At 44.7% G+C, this 19,895-nt stretch overlaps 1 protein-coding gene across 1 annotated transcript; it reads left to right on the top strand.

The window, feature by feature from the left end:
* Positions 1-256: 256 nt before the first annotated feature.
* Positions 257-17,036, top strand: LOC144128700 (cysteine-rich hydrophobic domain-containing protein 2). The gene is made up of 6 exons (XM_077662328.1): positions 257-668; positions 1,518-1,572; positions 3,416-3,571; positions 9,914-9,970; positions 10,992-11,051; positions 13,627-17,036. The coding sequence occupies exons 1-6, from the start codon at positions 526-528 to the stop codon at positions 13,675-13,677; spliced, it is 522 nt and encodes a 173-aa protein (XP_077518454.1). The 5' UTR covers positions 257-525; the 3' UTR covers positions 13,678-17,036.
* The last annotated feature ends 2,859 nt before the right edge of the window (positions 17,037-19,895 follow it).

Raw genomic sequence — 19,895 nt, forward strand, 5'->3', positions numbered from 1 at the left:
CTTACACTCTCGCCAACCGCTACTGAATGTTTCTTGTGTCAAAAATGTGTGCACAGTTTGCGCTTAAAAAAATAAAAACCACATCCAAAATAAGTCATATTCATACGCTATACCATATTCATAAGCGGAGTTTCTAGCGGTGAAACTGCAATAGTTATTTGCAAAAGATGCGCATATTTTGGAATGATTTTGGATGGCGTTTAAAAACGCACAGATCACTGATCTCCACTAGTCACGTGACAAAACGCAGAAAAGCAGCTGCTGCCATCTATCTCCAGCTGGTAGGCGCAAGCAAAACATCAACCTCCAGTGTTTCAGCAAAAGTGGATTGAGTTGTCGATCGTTGGGCGAAGTTGTGCCGCAGTCAGCTGAACGCCAGGACAGAAGCTGTCTGCACCTTGCCAGCATTTGTGATGACGCTTTTCAAGGATTCCTAGCCGCGCGATAATAGTCATACGTGTAGCTGCTTAAACCACTTAAAAGTTCCACCGTGGAGGAAACTGCACAGAACGAGAAGAGCGACCGATGGCTGCATCTCCAGAATCAAATATGGCAGATTTTGATGCAATCTACGAGGAAGACGACGATGAGGAACGGGCCAATGAAGACTCGCTCGTCAGCCTCGTGCCAGAGCCCGTGGTCATCAGAGGCGCGGGCAACATGACAGTGTGAGTAGCAGCCGAGTGTGATGCGCGGCTCTGATGGCTGCGCTCACAAAGAAAGACCCCCCACGGGGCGCGCGCTAAGAGAGCTGCCGTGACGAGGCGTTTCGGGCTTCATTGTCTTGAGAGTTTTTGGAAATCCACACGCTGTCGTCTCAGGTGGCGGGATGTAAACGCTTGTTCCGCGGTTCACTTTATCGTAGCTGTAGCGGAACTGAAGGGATGTCACTGTCGTGGTGGATATTAGGCTCAGGCACGCCTTGCCTACTCTAACCACGATCTGCATAAAAAGCAGCGCTCGGCACGATAGCAGAGAGAGAGATTTCACCGAATGATGAGAGATGAACAGAACGCATGATAGAACGCCTCGTGCTCCCCAAGCTTATACAGTTCTCGCCGTCTTCGATAACATGCAGCGTGCGCTCACATTTAATAGAGCCACATTTAATAGAGACGGGGCCCACATTTAATAGAGAATTCCCTGGATTCCTTCAGTTAAGCTTTGCGATATACAGGTTCCAGCGCTTTCGCCGTGTCTGTATGCATTGTTTGCCGCCTTCGGACTGACGTCACCTACCAGATCCATTTACCCATTTCACGTGTTGTTATTGATCAGCTGATTCAGCCGCTCGACATTTTTGTCTCGCGACAAGCCTATGTGCTGGCGGGCCTAAACCGGGCTGCTTCTGAACTAGACAGGACGGCATATCCAACGCGTTGCCGTGCGCAGCTTGTGCAGTCGCTACGCAGCCTACTGGCTCGAAGCGTAGTGGCGAACGCGTTACGATCGAGTGCGCGGTTTTACTGCTGTTGTTTTAACGATGTCTGCGTGCTCTGTTTACGCACGTTCCGCAGATTTGGACTCAGCAACAAGTTCGACACGGAGTTCCCGCCCACACTGTCAGCCAAGGTAAACAGTGGAAACGGCTGCTCTGTTTTTTCTGCGCGTACTTAGAGCCGGTATTTCTTCGCAAGGGCTTTCACGTTGTGAGTAATATCGACTACGAACACCCGTTGGCCGTCACGACTTAGTTAAGGTTACGCCTTTGGCTTTTACCACCCATTTCAGTGCATTTTTTTGCTGCAATTTTCTTGCAATACTTTTTCTTCATTCCACGTAAATGCCATTTGGGTGTTCATGTGCGCTGTCGACTACTGCCTAAGGCCATAAAGCAAAGCTGGCAGCATTTTGAAATAAATATACAGCGTTAGCAAAAAGTAATTGGGTCATGGTGCATTTATCTGCACTGGTCGTGTGCCTGTAAATGGAGCATAAAAAGGGCCTTGTGAGGCATATTGTAGCTGCATGGCATCTGCTGCTTTATTATGTGTAGTGAGTTCTCTGACTTGTCATGGCACTAGTTAGGCAAAAGTAAGTTGCTTAGTCAGTTGGTATGAGCTGACACAAAAAAGCTTGTGGCAAGGAAGTGTAGAACGAGAACAAGCAGGTTCACACACTTGCCACTGGGCTCTCAACTGATTTATTAAGCATCGCTACCTTATAATGCATGCACAGGTGGCTTGCATTGCTGCTGGAAACTAAACAGCAGCATACTCTTTGTTCTGACAACGGGACTTGTGGTAGCTTAGTGGCATCTAAACACGTTTGGTGTTTTGGCTGTTATGGCATTTGGCTGCAGAGCCCTAGATCACCGGTTTGATCCTAGCCAAGGTTTTAAACACATCTCGTGTGACATTTACTTATGTTATTTTGTCTACCTTGTCACTGCTCAGTTTTGTGAAGAGATTGTGGCTTTCATTGAGCAAACTTATGCCTTTAACCACTGATCAAGGCATCTTGCACTACATAGTTGTCATCATTGTCCTTTGTGTATATTTTGTGTGTTGTATGCGAGTTTCTGAATCTAATTGGCTACACCAATGGCATTGCTGTCTTGCCCTTCCAGTAGGTTGCTCAGTTATGGTGGCCTCAAGAACTTGCTAGTACCTATGCATGATCTTGTGTATCTCCAACAGTTGCTATGGGTGGCTGTAATAACTGCCAGTTCTTGTTTTTTGGTGTCAGCGCCAGTAAGGTATTTATTATTGCTGAAAATAACGGTGCCCTCAGGAACTTCTCCAGGGCTAGACTAGACACACTTTGAGCAGGTGTGCGTCGTATGTTCATGGTTGGAGCTCCTCTTTTGCTCTCTTGTGATGTCATAGGTTGGAGTGCCTTCTTTAAGGGCTCTTTGCTACTTCGCTCAAGTTGTATCTGGTTATACTGCTTTACTATTATTTGGTTGCAGTTATGTATGGCATTACACATGCTCACCATAAGCAATTTAAGTCTAGTTTGAGCGCTGCATAATAAATCAATTGTGAGTCCAGTGGAAGTGTGTGTTCTGCACGCTTGCACGCGCTTAATTTTTTTTTCTGGCCCTGTGAATTGTTGCCAGTGGTTTTTTCTGTGTCATAGAGGATTTTTACTGTCAATCACACAAGTTCAGCCTCTGTCAGGATTTAATAGGATTTAAGTTGAGGACAGTCCTGTTGCCATGTGCCAAATTTGTGTCATGCCCTTCAAGTTTCCTTGCTCAGTCAAATAGGTTTGTGATGCAGATACTTCTTTCCAAGTTTGTCAGTTTTGTTAATGTGACACTGGGAACATGGTGTCTCAGTTGAAGTCGATGGTCTCTGGTATGGTTTGAGCATTATATCAGTGTTTAGTGAAGATAGTCTGGTGTCATCCTGTCTATGCGCCCCGGCACACCTGGAGTGAAATGTTCTTTGCCCTTCACGCATGTTTCCAGGTGGCACCTGAAGAGTTCAAGGCAACCATTTTGCGCATAAACAGTGTTCTGCGCAAGACATTGCCGGTGAATGTGAAGTGGCTGTTCTGTGGTTGCTTGTGTTGCTGCTGTACACTGGGCTGCTCGTTGTGGCCTGTCGTCTGCCTCAGCAAAAGGGTGAGTGGTTAGGCATGGGACTAGAGCAGTGCCCCTCTGCACAAGCTGCAGCGGTGAATGACTGTTTCTAGGCCTCCTGTTTAATGAAAGGACACTGTATTTCATCGTATGCAGGTGTGTCATCTCAAGCTTTGGTTTCGTATCCTTGTTTCATTTGCCTGTTGCTACTTCAGTTCAGTACACAAATAAGGCTTTGTTGAAGAAAGCAGCTCTTGTACAATCTGAAGATGACCTTGCGGCAGTGGTCAGCAAGCTTCGTGTGGTCAGAAATTCTGCTGTGGATGCAGTTATCTTCTATCCGGGGAACTAGAGGAGTAAAATTAAGCAAAAGGAATTTTTATGGGGATTCAGGGAATAAGAACTGAAATAGTCTCATGGCGTATTTCATTTGGCAATGCGGAGCAAGTTTTCTTGCTCGGTGAAACCGAAGAGCACGTTTCAGTGGACAATTTGGATTCAGATTGTGATTTTTGACTGGACAGAAACAGTATGGTCCCTAGACTCCCTAGACATCTTGCTCCTTCGTGGCTCGCTGATTAGAATACGCCATCACTTATGCTGAATTGCTGGAGTTTTCAAGCTGCTGCAGAGAAAAATGGCCTGAAATTGGGGTTTCTGGGTCTGTTGGGGGAATTTTCAGTCACAGTATGGAACATATGGAACATCACTGTCTAGATGTGGAACTCTGTACTTAATTCAAGTGTTCGTGTTTGCTATGGTCCATATTAATTTAACTCAAGAAAGCAGTTGGTTAGAGCCACTGGTAGGTGCTCAAAGAGGTGCACCGCACAGGACATGACGCAGAATGCTGTTTTCATTCAGGTCGTGGTCAGCCCATCATTAGGTCATAAGACTTGTACCCCTGTGACACTACATTTCTCAAAGGCTTTTCCAGCAAAGGCATCTCTTTTCACCATAGGAGTAGCGATGCAGCTACATGGTGCGGCCCAAAGGTGAAGATTGTTGAGGCTTAGCGCCCGCTGTTGTGCATGAGATGGCTGAAATGATAGTTTTAAAATTAAAGTGGGGTATTCTATTCATTCATTGAGCTCGCATAATTTTTAAATATTATTGCTGCTGCCTTAAAAGAACTGCAACCTCAACTCTTGTCAGCAGCAGCAGGTTTTTTGTATTGCCTTGACCACTAGAGGCACTTCGTGTTGCTGCAACAGTTTTACTCTTTTGAAATTTGAGCGTAAAATACAAACAGCCATCCAAAAATCAAAACCAGACAAACCTTTTGTATACATATTTGTAAGATGTTTTCAAACATTGTTAGCTGCATAGATTTTTTTCTTTGCTTTTACTTTTTGACGTTGGACAATACTAAGATCACAGGTTCTTGAGTGCTGCGCCTTTGGGTTTCAAAGGTCTCGAATGGGTGCCTTCGCCTCCCATGCCTGTAGCAGCAAAGGCACAACATTTATGCCTTGTAGCTGCCCTCCTTGCGCCTTTGAACATAAGGACCTAATTCTCAAAGGCCTTTGAGGTGCCCGTGTGACAGGGGTATTACTGGCCAATGAAGTGTGGCAGTTTGCAATTGAGTATACTGAGATGCATGGTATTAGTTCTGTGCAGGTGCCAATACACGGCTAAGGAATGAATTTCATGGAGTGAAGCTAAAAATGCTCTCCTCAGATACGGGATAGAAAGTGTGAGGTGTCGCTTTCATTGTGCTGTTTTTGTTGGTCAGAATGGGCAAGGCTTGACCTTGTGCAGCAGAAGCAGTGCCTAGAGTGGTAATATGTGTTAATTGTTCATGTGACAGTTTTCATGGAGACTTTTAGAGCTGCTAAGGAGTGAATTTTTTGGTCTTGCAGTGTACTGCATATAAGTGTATCATGTTTGGTGATGGTAGTGTGTGTGGAGTCAACTTAGGCAGAGTAGAGAATTAAAAATGTCAGTCGATTTGGTAATGAGGCCAGATGCGGACATGTGCGCTAGCATGATGTCAGTTGTCGATTGGAGCTATGACCTACCAGGTGGTACCAGGCTACCGCCTAATTACCACTCTAACTTCTTCCGTTAGCTACTGTGCAAGCATCATTCGAATCACGCTCTCCTTCTAACCGCTGCTGCTCATTCCGCTTAGCTCGGTGCGTTTAGGGGCGGTGCTGCCTAATTAGCGCCCCCAGATTCTCGCCTGCTTACCACCGGCTACATTCTGGTAAGTAAGCCATCCGGTGGGCAGGTGAGCAGTAGCAGAGCGCCCCGGGTTCTCGCCTGGTTACCACCAGCTACACCTTGGCAAGTAAGCCACAGGGTGGGCAGGTGAGCAGTGGCGCAGTAGCACAGGGCAGGTACTAGGGCAGGTGTTGCCATTGGTGGGACTTGGGCTGCTTGGGTTGGGTTTTGACCCAGGTTGCTCTTCCCGAGCAGCCTCTCACGATTAAATGGGCTGCCCACCACCCAGTGGGCAGGTGAGCAGCCTGCCACAAAACCGGCTTCAGACAGACAAACACACAGCACCCAAATGCGGGGAATGGAAACTATAAGTGCTAGCGCACTGAAATATTCATTTTTATTAAAGGAATACTGTATTAAATTTCAGGCGGTCTAATTTTGTACTGGAATGAAAGCTAGCATTCCTAAGTTGACTGAAACCGCATCGGTTTTTTTGCATGAAACCAGCGGAAAGCACTCTTTCCTCATTTTTTCCTTGAACTGGTACATTTGGCGGCGCCCCGAACTACTGGTTCTCGGAAGCTGTGACATCGTACGTCTCCTTGCCTCCGTGGCCGGCCGACCCAGCCGCTTCGGCGTAACGGCGTGCTCCTGCTGCAGCTGCATGGACGCTACCCGCCATATAGGGACGCGCTGCGAGTGCCGCCGCTTATGTCCGGAGTCGTTTAAGCTCGAATTTGATCCACGCTGCTGCCAGACCAGCGAAGGGTGGGGGCGCTGAAGTATTATTCCACTAAAGGCTGTAGCAGTAGTGCGACGGGGGGAAGGGACACGCCATGTCATGCCTTCCCAAAGGATGCTAAGCTCTGAAGAATGGATCCGTGAGGCGCAGCTGGCCTTCACGACAAACCTTCTAGGTCCAAATTTTTATCCCGGCAGTTTAATTGACAGCGACTGCGACATAAATCTTTCTCAGTTGCAAATCCTCATTCCACTGAAACGACAGCACCTCTAACCTGACACTTTGCCGTACATAATGTCACATATACATGTGAGGGAGACGTTCTCGAGGACCTGGAGCCATGCAGGAGGAAGCGGTTGTTGTTGTTGTCCTCAATATCGCGGTAATGGCGGTCGATAAGCTATAGCGCAATTGCGCATGCACTGCATCGTCATCTTGCAGGTCAGCTGTGCGCAACCTCACAATAATACTAGGTGGCAATATTTCCCAGAAAGCATAAAACCGAAATCATGACAGTCGCACTTTAGCGAAAAGGGGACCTAAACTATACGAAAATTGCTGGTAACTTATAAAGAGCACTGTTTACTGTAAAAATGTGACTATGTAGCACATATTAATGCGCATAACTACAGAGAAGATGAAGGCTAAAAATGTTAACGCATTTGTTACAGGTGTATTTTCCTTGTCAGCAGACAGTTTGGAAATATTTTCACTGGTTACAATCTTTGCGCTGATTCAACCTCCGATGGAAAGTTATCGCGGATGCGAGACGGAACAGAAATGCTCATTATAAATGGTCTCGTCTCCCTTGTTCCGAATTTGCAGTACATTCACCAAACAGACCACCGGCAGGCAATATATATGCATGTTTGAACGGGCAGAAAAATAAATATATCACGTAACAGTGTTTTCATGCAAGTATGTGCAAATATAAGAAATGAGTGGAGAGGTCCTTCCCTCATGCCCGAGACTATCGGAAAATAACAATGTTGGCAATTTACGAACAGGCCGATCACGAGAATCTCTCGCCAGACCTCGTTTGCGGGAGCTACGCATGCAAGTCTGGCAGCGTAGTAACAATGCTCCAGTCACAAAAACTGCGTGCTGCATACCTTTAGAGCGTTAAGCTCTACTTCTCGCGTTCCGGGTCTCAGCGTATTGCATGATAACGCAAATCGTAACCCAGTGGTTGCCATGGTAACCGAGGTGGTTACATAACGGAATAAAATAACAGGCAGCGGTTTGATACCCGATCATCACAACTCGAAACTAAACTATGTGGATCCGATATATATATCCCTGTCTGGCAGGCGTCATAGTAGGGCAACTCAGTCCTGACATTCGTGTTAAATTTGTGGACAAACCGTTTGCCGCAGAATGTTTCGGATGATGTCATATGATTCAGCGTTTTGTACAGTTAGAGCCTAGCTTGTGGCAGTGATTCGGGCCAGCAACCTATGTTAGGTGTGTTAGCGCTCGATATTCGATCGCTAACGTGATATACAAGACCTATTTCAAAACTCCCCCTCCCTGCCCTATCCCAGCGCCGTGGCTGCTCTTTTTGCGTGGCTGGAGCAATGAATGAAGGTAATGCCTTGATTTACCTTCGGCAAAAGAAATCTTTTAATACCTAATTCAGGAAAATTTGTCTGGGTCATATCAAACTTTATTGTAATATCACAGCTACCACTGCAGGTTGTCTGACTCAGCGATATGTCATCCTCCAGGCTCATTTTACTCGGCGGGGTCCTAGCCGTGTCTCTAGTTCATGGTCATTTCGATATCTGAATGATATAATCGTTACTCCCACTGCCACTTTCGAGGCTGTAACTTTCGATCTGTTTCACGTTTCCATGCCGCCAACCCTGAGCTTCCAGGTGCGACAGCTGAACTGTTGCCAGCACGCTGCGACGGGAGCAGGCCACTGCGAGACGTGTGACGTCGCGCACGCCTCCTGCCTGGACGGGCAGCAAATGGCATGCACATACAAAACCTGCAAAATAACGCCATCCGCGCAAAAATGCATGAAATAAAGACTGCAACTTCAGATAATCGCACCTTCTGAATCAAGTTTCATCGATTTCACAAGAAGTTGTTATTTAATGCAGTATCCCTTTAAAGTATTTGGTAGCTTCAACATTTAAAGCACATCACTACAAGAAGTGGATAAAATATTTCTGTTTCACGATGGACATTTGATATAGGCATTTGGGTGTTGGAATAATCTTGTAGTCTGCGAGTTTTCAGTAATTCTGGAAATTGCATCCTGCATGAGTCAGTGAAACAACTTATGTTCTGTATTTTAAAGCTTATACTACTATGTTATGTGCTTGTTATCTTCTAAAACCCTAAAAAATGACGTTATGTGCCTCTTGCACTGCAGCTGCTTGTATTGAGTGCAGCCACCCATACAGAAGGTACGAGATCCTGAAACGGTTACTTTTACTCACACTGCAATAACCCTGGCTTGAAAGGAATATAGACACAAAGTTTTCTGTGTGTCAGTGTCCTGGCCATGGAAAAGTTTGTACCAGTGCTGTGTGAATAGTATTTCTAAGCCATTTTTTATGACAAATTTCTATTTTGATCAGCTCCAGTGCACGGCTCCTGCATGACTGCACTGAGCCTGCTGCAGTGTCAGTAATCACTTCAGCTCAAACATCTCTAACATGAGGGGAAGTTTGTCTGTTCACGCCTCCCCTACGCACTGATGAGTTGCCTGTCAGGTCTCATGTCACCTGTTTTTGGCAATCAGTCACAGAGATGTCACAATTTTTGTTCTAGTTGCATTACATATCACTTTATGTTGATATCTGCATGCATGAAAATGTCAAAGGTGCTTGCTAGCTGATATTGAAAATCATATTAAATGACACTCTGCTTGATGCTTGCAATTGAAACTTGCTGGATGGTGTCCCTATATACTAAAGAAACAAATATTGTTTGCTTGTCTTCTAAGTATTATATCTGTGCTCTCTTAAAGAGGTTTTCTTACTCTTTTGGGCAGTTTTTCTTTTTGACCTTAAGTTGACAACTGCTGCTGGAATATACATTGACGTCGCTCTGAAGGAAACTGTGAAGGTGAATAGCATGAAAAATTTTTGAAATTAGGGCACTGGACATTTCCAGAGTGCATTAGGGCTTAATTAGGGCACTGGACATTTCTAGAGTGCATTGGAGCTTCTATATGTGCCTTTGTTGGTACTGTCCAACAGTGCCACAGTATTGTGTACAGTATAGTTGCAGAGAACAGAACACTACAGCGGTGCGAGGCTACTGCTTCCGGCTGCGTAATGTTGGCGAGTTCATCTGTGCATCTGAGTGGGCCTGCACTTACAGCACTGTTTGTACCTTTGTTGCTTTGGGGATTGGGCCTTTTGGCCTTGAGGCATCGTTGTTCGTAGTAGTAAGAAATATGTGCACTCATTTGTGTTATGTCAGTGGTTGTAGTCATTATGTCTGTTTTTCTTTCACAGACGCGGCACTCAATAGAGAAAGTTTTGGATTGGGAAAATAGCCATCTCTATCACAAGGTAAGTTGACAGAGTGTAAGGATTTTATGTCCGCACTTTATTGCCATGCTGTTATGTGTAAGGTTGTGAAATTTGCATAAAATTTCAGCAGACTGCAAAATAAATTTTGGAGGGCACTGAAGACTACTTATGTGCTTTGAATGCAAAAGCGTTATCTCATCGTGAGCTCTGTTGGGAGGTTCATTAAAGATTCCTTCCTTTCTAATTGCACACCTACTCATTAGCATACAGTCGTGAGGAAATGCATGCACTAGGTCCACCTTTTTTTCCGAAGAAGTAGTGCGGTGTTGGGGCCTGCGGGTTGTGTGGTCACCTCGCAATCTGAAGGCCCTTGGTTTAATTCCCTACGCCTTCGGTAGGAATTTTTTTTTTTATTCTTTGCTGTAGACTTCACTACCTTATGGTCTACTGCTGACATCACGCGAGAGCATGCTAACATGGGCGACGATGGACACCTGCTTTTGTGCTAATGGGACATATAATGTCTTCACATTAAAAAAAATTTTCTTCTCATTGGGGGAGATATGTCATCCTACAGAAAGTCGTATGGTTGCATCACCTGAAGAAAGATCAATGCAGTGTTATGTTAACAACTACTGTTAACAACTACTGTAAGGTTTTTTTTTATCAAGTAACCCTATGCAGACTGCATTTCGGTAATCTCAGTTCAATGCCACTCTGAAATCATGACAAAGTTGACGCCAAAGGCATCACCAAACGAAACAGTGTCGGAACTGAGGCTGGAAGCATTGCTGAAATTTTTATCAGAAGTGTGCTCACGTACCGAAAAAAAAACTTTTACCGGATAAAAAAAAGTTTTCCGCATGCACTGAGCCAGGACTCGAACCAATGCCAGGGCACCTTTAAGTGAGCAGCTAACATGGCAGTGCTTTAGTTTAGATATTTTTGGCAGGATAGTTTGCAAATTTTTTGTTGGGTGTGAGGACTATGGGCACACTTTGGTTGTGTGGCTATAGTGTAGTCTCCTGCGAAGGTCACTTAGTGTATGACATTTCTGCAGCTTGGACTACATTGGAAGCTTGGGAAACAGAGATGCGACTCCAACAGCATGATGGAATATGTGAGTGGTATTTTTTCATCTTCAGTATACTACCAGAGTTAATTCACCTGCCTAATAATACTGTCTATTGCTTGTGCTGTCATGCACATGGTATGATGTTTAACTGAAGTTCCTTTTTTACTTGGTGTTGTGCTAGAGCCTGGATCACTGCTTTTCACAAATGTTTTCTGTATTCCTAAAAAGCTGAAGCTAGGCAATTATGGACTTTCATTCCTGATATGGTACAAAGCGAGAATATGTGCACAGTCTAACTATGTTATGGTGGTCGAACTTGCATTAGAGGCCAGGTAATGATCCTAGTACCTAAATGAAAGGGGACAAAAGTTTTGTGTTTTACATCTTTTATTACACTCAAATGCAAAAGCACATAACTTTGCCTTATAAGGGCATTCTATTTGGTAGTAGGCCAGTGAAGTCTGCTAGGAGCAATAAATAGGCTTGAGACAAATGCACAAATTGGACTTGTTTCATTGGCACTTGTACGAATGTGCGTGAAGAAAAAATAAAACCTTTGTGGAGGAACACTTGATGCAGGTGTAGTTCATATGAAGCAGGTTTGTGATCCTTGTGCTGGGGCTGATTGACATGGCTCCTGTCATGCTAATCCTCTCTGTATCGTTCCAATTTTATACTCGATCTCTGTAGTTCCTTGCAGCTCGACCAAAGCTGTGATGAGTGCAGAGGTGATGTTCTGATGCTGCAGAATGTAGTGCCAGTATAAAACGGGCATATAGGATAGCTTAGGCTGAAGAAATGGCCTGCTTCATAGTGTACTTGTGTCAAGCGCTGTTTCAAATCAAGCCTTACTAGATGCTCGCGTTACGTATGCTATTTCCCAAGTTTAGTACGTGTGGTTGTCGCGTACGCTAAAATGTTTCCAAAATGGTGATGCCCTTCGAAGCAGGATCGCTCGCTTCAGACTGGATTCGTCATTGTTACTACCGTTTTCAGTATGTTCACTGGCTATAAATGGGGCACTGGGCATTCGCTCCATCTTATATCGCCTATAACAAAATGTATGAGTGATAAATTTGCCTAGATTTTTGTATAGAGTGAAGAATCTGCTGCTTCAATTCCTAAAAGGGAGCATTGGTTTGTTGACAAAAATGGTTCCTGTTCTAACAGCCAGATGGTGCCACTAGGCTGGGCTTATCTATGCGTCTGTTTGCATACGCTGAACAAAGTTTGCAAATGTGTCAAATTGCTTAACGTCCCAGAAAATGCTTGCCTCGATTTAACGAAGTCTTTAAAATCTGCAGTTTACTTTATAATACTGAAATTTTGCTACATCGAAATTAGTGTTCTAGCATGTTAAGAATCCGTCAAAACACGCTGCGGATAGCTTACGAAAAAAGCCTTTATTTGCAATTTAAGTGGCCCATTACGTCTGCCTTTTCTTTGCCAGCAGCAACGGCATTACATGCACCTTGCTTATATGTTGTGAGGTCGCGATCTTCCTCAGCACATCTATCGCACTAACCATCTCGTGGGTGATGGGGACTGATAGATGAGGCCGACAGAAGAGGATTCCCTACTCCAAATACGTACCGTGGTGATGGGGACAATGCACCTGTCTTGAGTTTTGGTTTTGTGGTCATCATCATCCTCTTGCAAGGGCACGGGCACACCTCCGCCGCCGTGTAAGGGCACACACCTCTGCCACTGCTGCGACCTTGTGGCTGTCAGCAGTGTCTTCGCGGCGGGCCATGCCGTGTCCACCCTTCTTGAAAAAATAGCAGCGACGGTACACAGTGACTTAAGGTTGAAGCCCGTCTCTGCCAGGGTAGCAAGCCAGCATTGCTGCAGCACCACTAAACTTCAGTCTGGGTTTGCAATCGGGAAAGAATACTGTCAGTTGACTGATATTTAGTTATGTGAGGAAAACAGTCAAATAATGACATGAACCTGTCAAGACTACACAGGCGCTGTAGTCTTGTCACGCTCATGCCATTATTTGACTGCACAGACTACACAGGCGCTGTAGTCTTGTAGAGCTTGAATTGGACTTGTTTCGTTGGCAAGTGTGAAAGAACCGTGCTGGAAAGGGCGCATCTTCTATTTTCATAGTTTGCTTATGATTAGTGGCATCACAATTAGCACTGGAATGCCTTCGGCAATTGTATTTATGGCAGGCAAGTCTAGAAAAAAAAGGCACTTTTATATGTATACATTGCACTTGGAACACAGTTTCCACTGTGCCCTGTCATTCAGTCATAAAATATTGGAGGTTTATTTGAAAGGGGGGGTCTTGGAGTTGAGAAATGTACAGGTCGCTCCATTATGAAAGGGAACGCATGATAAGCATTCCACTAATGATTACTCCGTAAGTGTGACAAGTAGACTTTTTTATGTTTTGTGCACAGTTTCAGCTGGGTATGTAATAACCGCTAGACATTCTCAATTTGTGAACAGAAATAACAGAATTTATTCTGGTGCGCAAACCGACAGTTCCCTTAATTTTTGGGGCTACCTGCTCTTGTAGAATGCCGTTTCAGAACCATCAAACGAGGGAAAGCTTGAGCTTATCCCTTCACATTACAGGGTTTCTTCACAATGATGCGGTGGCCTCTTGCAGGTGCTGCTCATAGAGTTTATCCCAAAACTGGCCATTCATCGGCCAGACTAAAAGCCGTCCGCACATCACTGCATCTGGACCAAGGGTTGGAGACGAGATGGGCGGTATCAAGAAGGTAGTGCACCTGCAGTGAATCTCAAGAGGTGGACGCTGGAATAACAGTGTGTGAGCCAAAGCGCCTGCCGGCACGGGCTCTGGCTGGGGCTGTGGCAATGGACGTGGTCCTGGGCTAAACCGAGGGACACCACAAGCTGCCGGATTGTATCTGACTGTAAATGCAGGAGAGGTGTTTAGGGAGGCACAGAGCGGGCACAGACTACTAGGGTTCTGGAGGTCCATCTTTCTCACTTGGCCAGTCGTGTTTTGCCTTGAAGGCGCGCAATGCCCAATATAAGCAAGAACAACAAGGTGGCATGCCAAAGGAACAGCGGCCTACTGGCGAGTTAGGCGCTTCGAAAGTGCGTGTCACCTGCTACCATCACCTGATCAAATATTTACATCTCAGCACTGCTGTTGAGCCGGAATGCAGAAAGTGGCGACAGGCACAGAGCTGGAGCCATGATTTGGACAGATGTGTTAGAGCCGGAGACGGACAGTGTGTCGGAGCAGCTTGGCGAAGACAGTGAGGTCTGTTCGTAGTGGAAGAAATTGAGAGGAAAATACACTGGTGCCTTTTCACCAACGTTAAGGTAACAACCACTGTTCTACTTCACCGGTGCCCGTAGCATGTTATTGTTATTGTAGTCAGCACTGTTACTCTGCAGCGAGCACATGCCTTCATGTACTGTTCGTATGCTATTTTTCTCTCACAAGTGTTGTTGTAAAACTTCGGTGTTGCTAACAGAAGTGTACAGCATAGCACCACTGTGTAAGCAAGCTTAGTGGTGGCATGCTTTGTGGAGTTTGCTTTCAGCTAAAGCATTTATTGTTGGTAGCGAGTTTTATTGCGCTCTTCAGTGGTGAACGCTTGTCTCAGAGCAAGCGGCGATGTGATGAAGGCAAAGCGATTGGCTCGCTCCTGTGTGTATGTGCAGGAGTATGATGTATGCACTGGAGTCAGGGCTGTGCAAGACTTAGGGCTGTATTAGTTGTGGCACATGAGTGCACCTCACTCTTTTTTATTTGCAGCATTTGCATTTCACTCATCCTTGTCAACTTCACAGAGAGCAGTCAAGCTAGGAAACATAATAGTGATAAGTAGCATGCAGAGTTATAGATGTAGCGGGCATGCACGAGCATCAAGCGCTGAAAATGTACAGTAGTACTCTGGTATGAAACTGATCATGCCTGCATGCTTTCTTGTCCGCTTGTCCAGTTTTCTAGAATTTCGATAACCCGGTAGATATAGTCAGATATGTTAACTTCTTTGTGCAGTTCCATTTGTGGAGCTTAAATCTAAGTGGAGGTCAAAATTGGGGATGGAATAAAACATTCGGTGAGTTTGACTGTCAGATTATAATTCAGTTCTGAGGTTCAAAACCAAAGCAAATGGCACTTGTAGCTTACTATTTGTCCTAGGGGACAAGGTTTGGCTGGTTGCGTGTTACGAGATGATGTTATAATTGCTCTTGTGCCAGATAAGTAATTCATGGAAAGCACCAGATTGTCATCAGTTTTTGGCATGTGCCATTTGGTAGATCACCAAACAGAACCACTTGTAAAAGAGAACAATCAACCCTGAATTAGGCAATGTAAGGGCTTGTTTGGCCTGCCGTCATATGCATTTTTAAACTGAAATGAACTCGACATTTACATTCAATGCTTGAAGCAACACTATTACTCAACTTATGTTAAATTATTAATGATGTGCATGTTCAGGTACCTGAGTTCATGTTCAAGAGTACCTTTACATGCATGTGTGCTTGCTGTGTGTTGGCGACTCAATGACAGCATGCGAGCCGAGAAAGTTTGCGTTTCTTGATGAAGTGTGACCATATGACCCATTATTCAGGATGCTGGTCACACTTTTAAAAGTTGGCATGGAGAACACCAGAAACTATTGTTGCCTATGGAGGCCTGTGCTGCTTTTTTGTTGTAACATGCAAACATGGAAGCGAATAAGAACACTTGGTTCGAAAATGTTTTAACTAATTAGCCACAGTAATGATACCTTAACAGACACTAACTTAATTGGGCTCTGAAACTGTACTAAATGAGCCTTGTGCATGCGCCGGAAAAACGCACAAGTAAAGCGATGTCGATTCCACTTCCATTATCGTGTGGCACTTCTCTGAGCTGAAGGGAATATACTGAGTGTTGTGGTGAGGGCTGTGAACCAACACAAAATTACACTCCTGCTGCGTGCCATTGTTTCTCTTTATGAACATCGCATAAAAATATCTTAAGATTGCTTCATTCAGGGTTCCAGGATTGGTTTTTTGGGGAAAGGAAATGGCGCAGTATCTGTCTTATATATTGGTGGACACCTGAACGGGGCCTTAAGGGAAGAGAGAAACGAGACTGAGAGAAGAAAGGAAGAAAGAGGTGCTATAGTGGAGGGCTCCGGAATAATTTTGACCACCTGAAGATCTTTAATGTGGAATAATTTTGACCACCTGAAGATCTTTAATGTGCACTGACATCGCACAGCACACGGGCCCCTTAGCGCTTCACCTCCATCGAAACGCGGCCACCGCAGTCTGGTTCGAACCCAGGTACACCGGATCAGTAGCCGAGCGCCCTAACCACTGAGCCACCGTGGCAGGTTCGGCGGGGGATAATTTAATTTGAATTTAAGGTTTTACTGCATTCATTTCGTATCCTCACTTGCCATAAAGTTTTCTAAGAGCAGCGTGAGATGACAGAACAGCGCAGAATAATCGCATAAAGACGAGTATTTGATCGATAAAAATCCCACAATTTTGGTAGATTACTTGCCACGGCCATTAGCTAAATGGAAGGCTGCATACTTGCTGTACGGTCCGAGGCAACATGAGAATGAAAATTCATGTGTGGGATGTGCAGACACCACTGATCACTGAATGACTGCTGTAGCAGTTGAAATGATGCTTGAGTGAAAAACCGAGCTTTTAACGTACATTGCCTTGACATGACATCGACAATAGCACACATTTTCCTTGCCGCCTCATTTAAATATTGTATGATAGTTGTATATATAAATTACTCGCCACAGCAACACGCACTTTGCGTGGGATGGGCGGGGACCATTGGGCATCCCGTGATTTGAAGTACTTGAAGGCCAATGTACCTTACTACAATTGCATAAACGAGCCAAAGCTTTGGTGATGCTCTTGAGATGCCCTAACCCGGTTTGCCTCTGTATTTATTGTTGGCACAATTTATCTTGTGATCTGACTCGCTTGCAGACCTATGCATATCAGCAAAAGTGTCGAGCTGTTGTGTACTTTTTGCCTTTGTGTGCTTGGATTAAAATTCCATATAATGATGTAGCTGCTTTATTTGTGGTTTATATTTGGGGGGATTTGTGCATGCACCTTTACCACTGCAGGACTTGTTTGCTGAAGAGGGCATAACTGAGGGTTGGTTACGCGCACTGGTGCCCTATGCCTTTTGTTTCGTAGCTAAGCGTTATCAAGGCTATGGTTTGATCACTTGGTTCCTGATAAAGCGTTTGTCAATGCATGTGGCTCATGAGCAAAGCTGTAAGCATTAGCCCATGGGCTTCTGAAGCTGACAGATCTACACCCACTGGAAGCAAAACCATATCAAAGCCATCGAAATGACGGCCTATGGTTTTTAAGTTTTTACAGCTGTCCTCTGATTGCATGCTATATTGACTGTTGGTTGCTTTTCCACTAAAAAGCACCGGTGGTTCCTCTTTTTCAAAGTGTTTTTGTTTGCTTGGCTTGATATTTGTAGTTGGCTGCTTTCTAGAGTGAGAGTTTTTTTTTACGTCAGGGAGCAAAGGCGGTTCTTCTAATCGGGAAATAATGGACATTCCCTGTGACAGTGGTGATGATGAGAAAGGACCCCTGAGGATGAATCGAAATTGGCCTCTGTCAACAGGATGCCAAATTCTAATCACAAGGAGACCACTCTCACTGACAATGTAGCTGTTATAAGCCAGGAAAGGCCAAAAAATGAAATACAGATGTTGCAATAACCAGCCAATTTCGCAAATAGACTGCACTGATTTCTGGGCACAGGTCCCAGAGGCCACCACTCTACACTGCCACTTCAAAACAGTGACAACCCATCCTTCTTGGTATGAAAATCTCGAGTTTGATTAGACTAGCAGGAAGATATTTGCTGTTTTGCAGTTTGTGTTGTTTTGCTGTCTCGCTGTTGGACAAGTGTCAGTATAGCCAGAAAGAGCCAGAGAACCAATTTTTAGTGCGAGCATTAATTGCATGACACCGTCCTAAGTGTTCCTTTAAGCCTTTTAAGCACAGTAGCGAATGCGACTTCAGTGCGCTCTGATGTTGAAAGCAACAGCAGTGATTTAGAGCCACCTAAAATCGACCTTCAAGATGCAAAGCGTCCGCAGTAGCAATATGGCCTCCGCAAAACTCGTGGATATTGCTTTCGGAGTGTAAATATTATTTTTCAGTCCTTTTCAGTAACTTCCTAAATGCCTACTTTTTATATACAAATAAATATTCATTTTGTACCTGCTAACCTGGCCAAAATTAAATCTGAATGGAAGGCCCCACACGACTAAAAGAAAAAAAAGGTCAGTAGGCTAAATTTTATTGCCATCTACGTGGTGGCATTTGTCCAAATTTAATGGCACCAACTTGAATGACAGTAGCAACTTAAACGAGTTCTGTGAGATTTGCTTATCTTGAATTGGCTTAGTTTTAATGTGCAGATTACTGAAATCAAAGCATTCAGTGAGTCGGACACAATGCTGAGACATAGCTGAGCAGCATCACAATGTGTAAAAACCAGTTAAGGTGGGGAGGAGGGTCTTAGAAAAAATTTATTAATGAAGTCACAATTATGAAATCTTCAGGGTACATGTGTTTTTGCTTTCTGATTCCTAATATGTCATTTAGTTTTATGTAAACAAGTCCTCTGCACTTGTGCAATATGTTCTGTAATGTTTTGCCGAGAGCGTTAATGAAATTTTGCTGTAGGGAGCTTACTAAATTGCATGCCATTGGTTTCTCTTGAGATCAAGCTATGCAATAAGGGTAAAATTATCATCCTGCCTGTCACAGAAGTTCAGTTACACGATTTTGAAGTTGTCATTTAAGGAACAGGAATACAAATTTTTCTTCACGTTTGTGAAGTGGCAACTTCAAAATCCTGGAACTCAACTTCTATGATAGGCAGGATAATTTTACTCTTATTGCGTAGCTTGATGTCAAGAGAAGCCAATTGTATGCATTCTCACAAGTTCCTTGCTACAAAATTTCATGAAATATCTTGGCAAAAAGTTAGATAACTTACTATCAGAGTTGTGCACGGGCTCGGGCTGGCCCGAAAGCCGGGCCCGGCCCGTCCCGTGGGCCGGGCTCGGGCCATTTGGAGATTCTCTCGCTCGGGCTTGGACCGGGCCCGGGCCAGGCTTTCTATGTCTCGGACGGGCCAGTCGGGCTCCCCGATCTCGACTGCGTACCTTATGCGAAAGTATGCTTGTCGTCTCGCATGTAGGTACAGCAGGAAGTGCGATGTATTTATTCATCAAAAATGGAATCTACAGGGACAGGAGAAAAGTACAAACGCTAACAAAAGGCAAATAAAATTTAAATAAACTGATTTTCCTGATATTGTTTCTTTTTGTGTCGGCGTCGCATTATTGCAGGTCAGGCCCGGGCCGGGCCTTAACCCTGCCTAAGGCCGAGCCGAGCTGGGCCGGGCGAACTCGGGCTTCTTTAGCGTCGGGCCGGGCCGGGCTGCCTGTGGTAGTGTAGGGCCCGGGCCGGGTGCAGGCTCAGAATTGCGGCCCGTGCACAGCTCTACTTACTATATAAGTGCACAAGAACTTGTTATATGTAAAATTAATTACATATTTGAAATCAGCTCACAAACATACATATTCCCTGACGTTTCCATAAATATGACTGCATTAATGAAGCTTACCTCCTTAATGGTACGAAAATGCCAACGTTTCTTGTGGATTTGCAGATAAGAAAAGTGTGGCATAGTGAGAGTGAGATATCTTGAATTTGGCCGTGCATTGGTAGCTATATATTACGCAAGCTGACGCCTTTGCACACCTGGAGCTTGAGCTGGAGAGATACTGTAAAAGGTCTGTCATTCACTGTACATGCATAAAACATCATACGTACTTCAATATATCTACCACCCAGAAACACTTTCCTTGCACACCATATTAAACA

The sequence above is a fragment of the Amblyomma americanum genome, chromosome 4, assembly GCF_052857255.1.
Source record: "Amblyomma americanum isolate KBUSLIRL-KWMA chromosome 4, ASM5285725v1, whole genome shotgun sequence".
Classification (NCBI taxonomy): Eukaryota; Metazoa; Arthropoda; class Arachnida; order Ixodida; family Ixodidae; genus Amblyomma; species Amblyomma americanum.

Bases quoted from the DNA above. Each gene is read 5' to 3' on its own strand.
- LOC144128700 (XM_077662328.1), top strand. From the start codon at position 526: ATGGCTGCATCTCCAGAATCAAATATGGCAGATTTTGATGCAATCTAC. The intron at 3,572-9,913 runs GTGAGTGGTTAG...TTTCTTTCACAG, and splicing joins TCGTCTGCCTCAGCAAAAGG to ACGCGGCACTCAATAGAGAA. The intron at 9,971-10,991 runs GTAAGTTGACAG...ACATTTCTGCAG, and splicing joins ATAGCCATCTCTATCACAAG to CTTGGACTACATTGGAAGCT.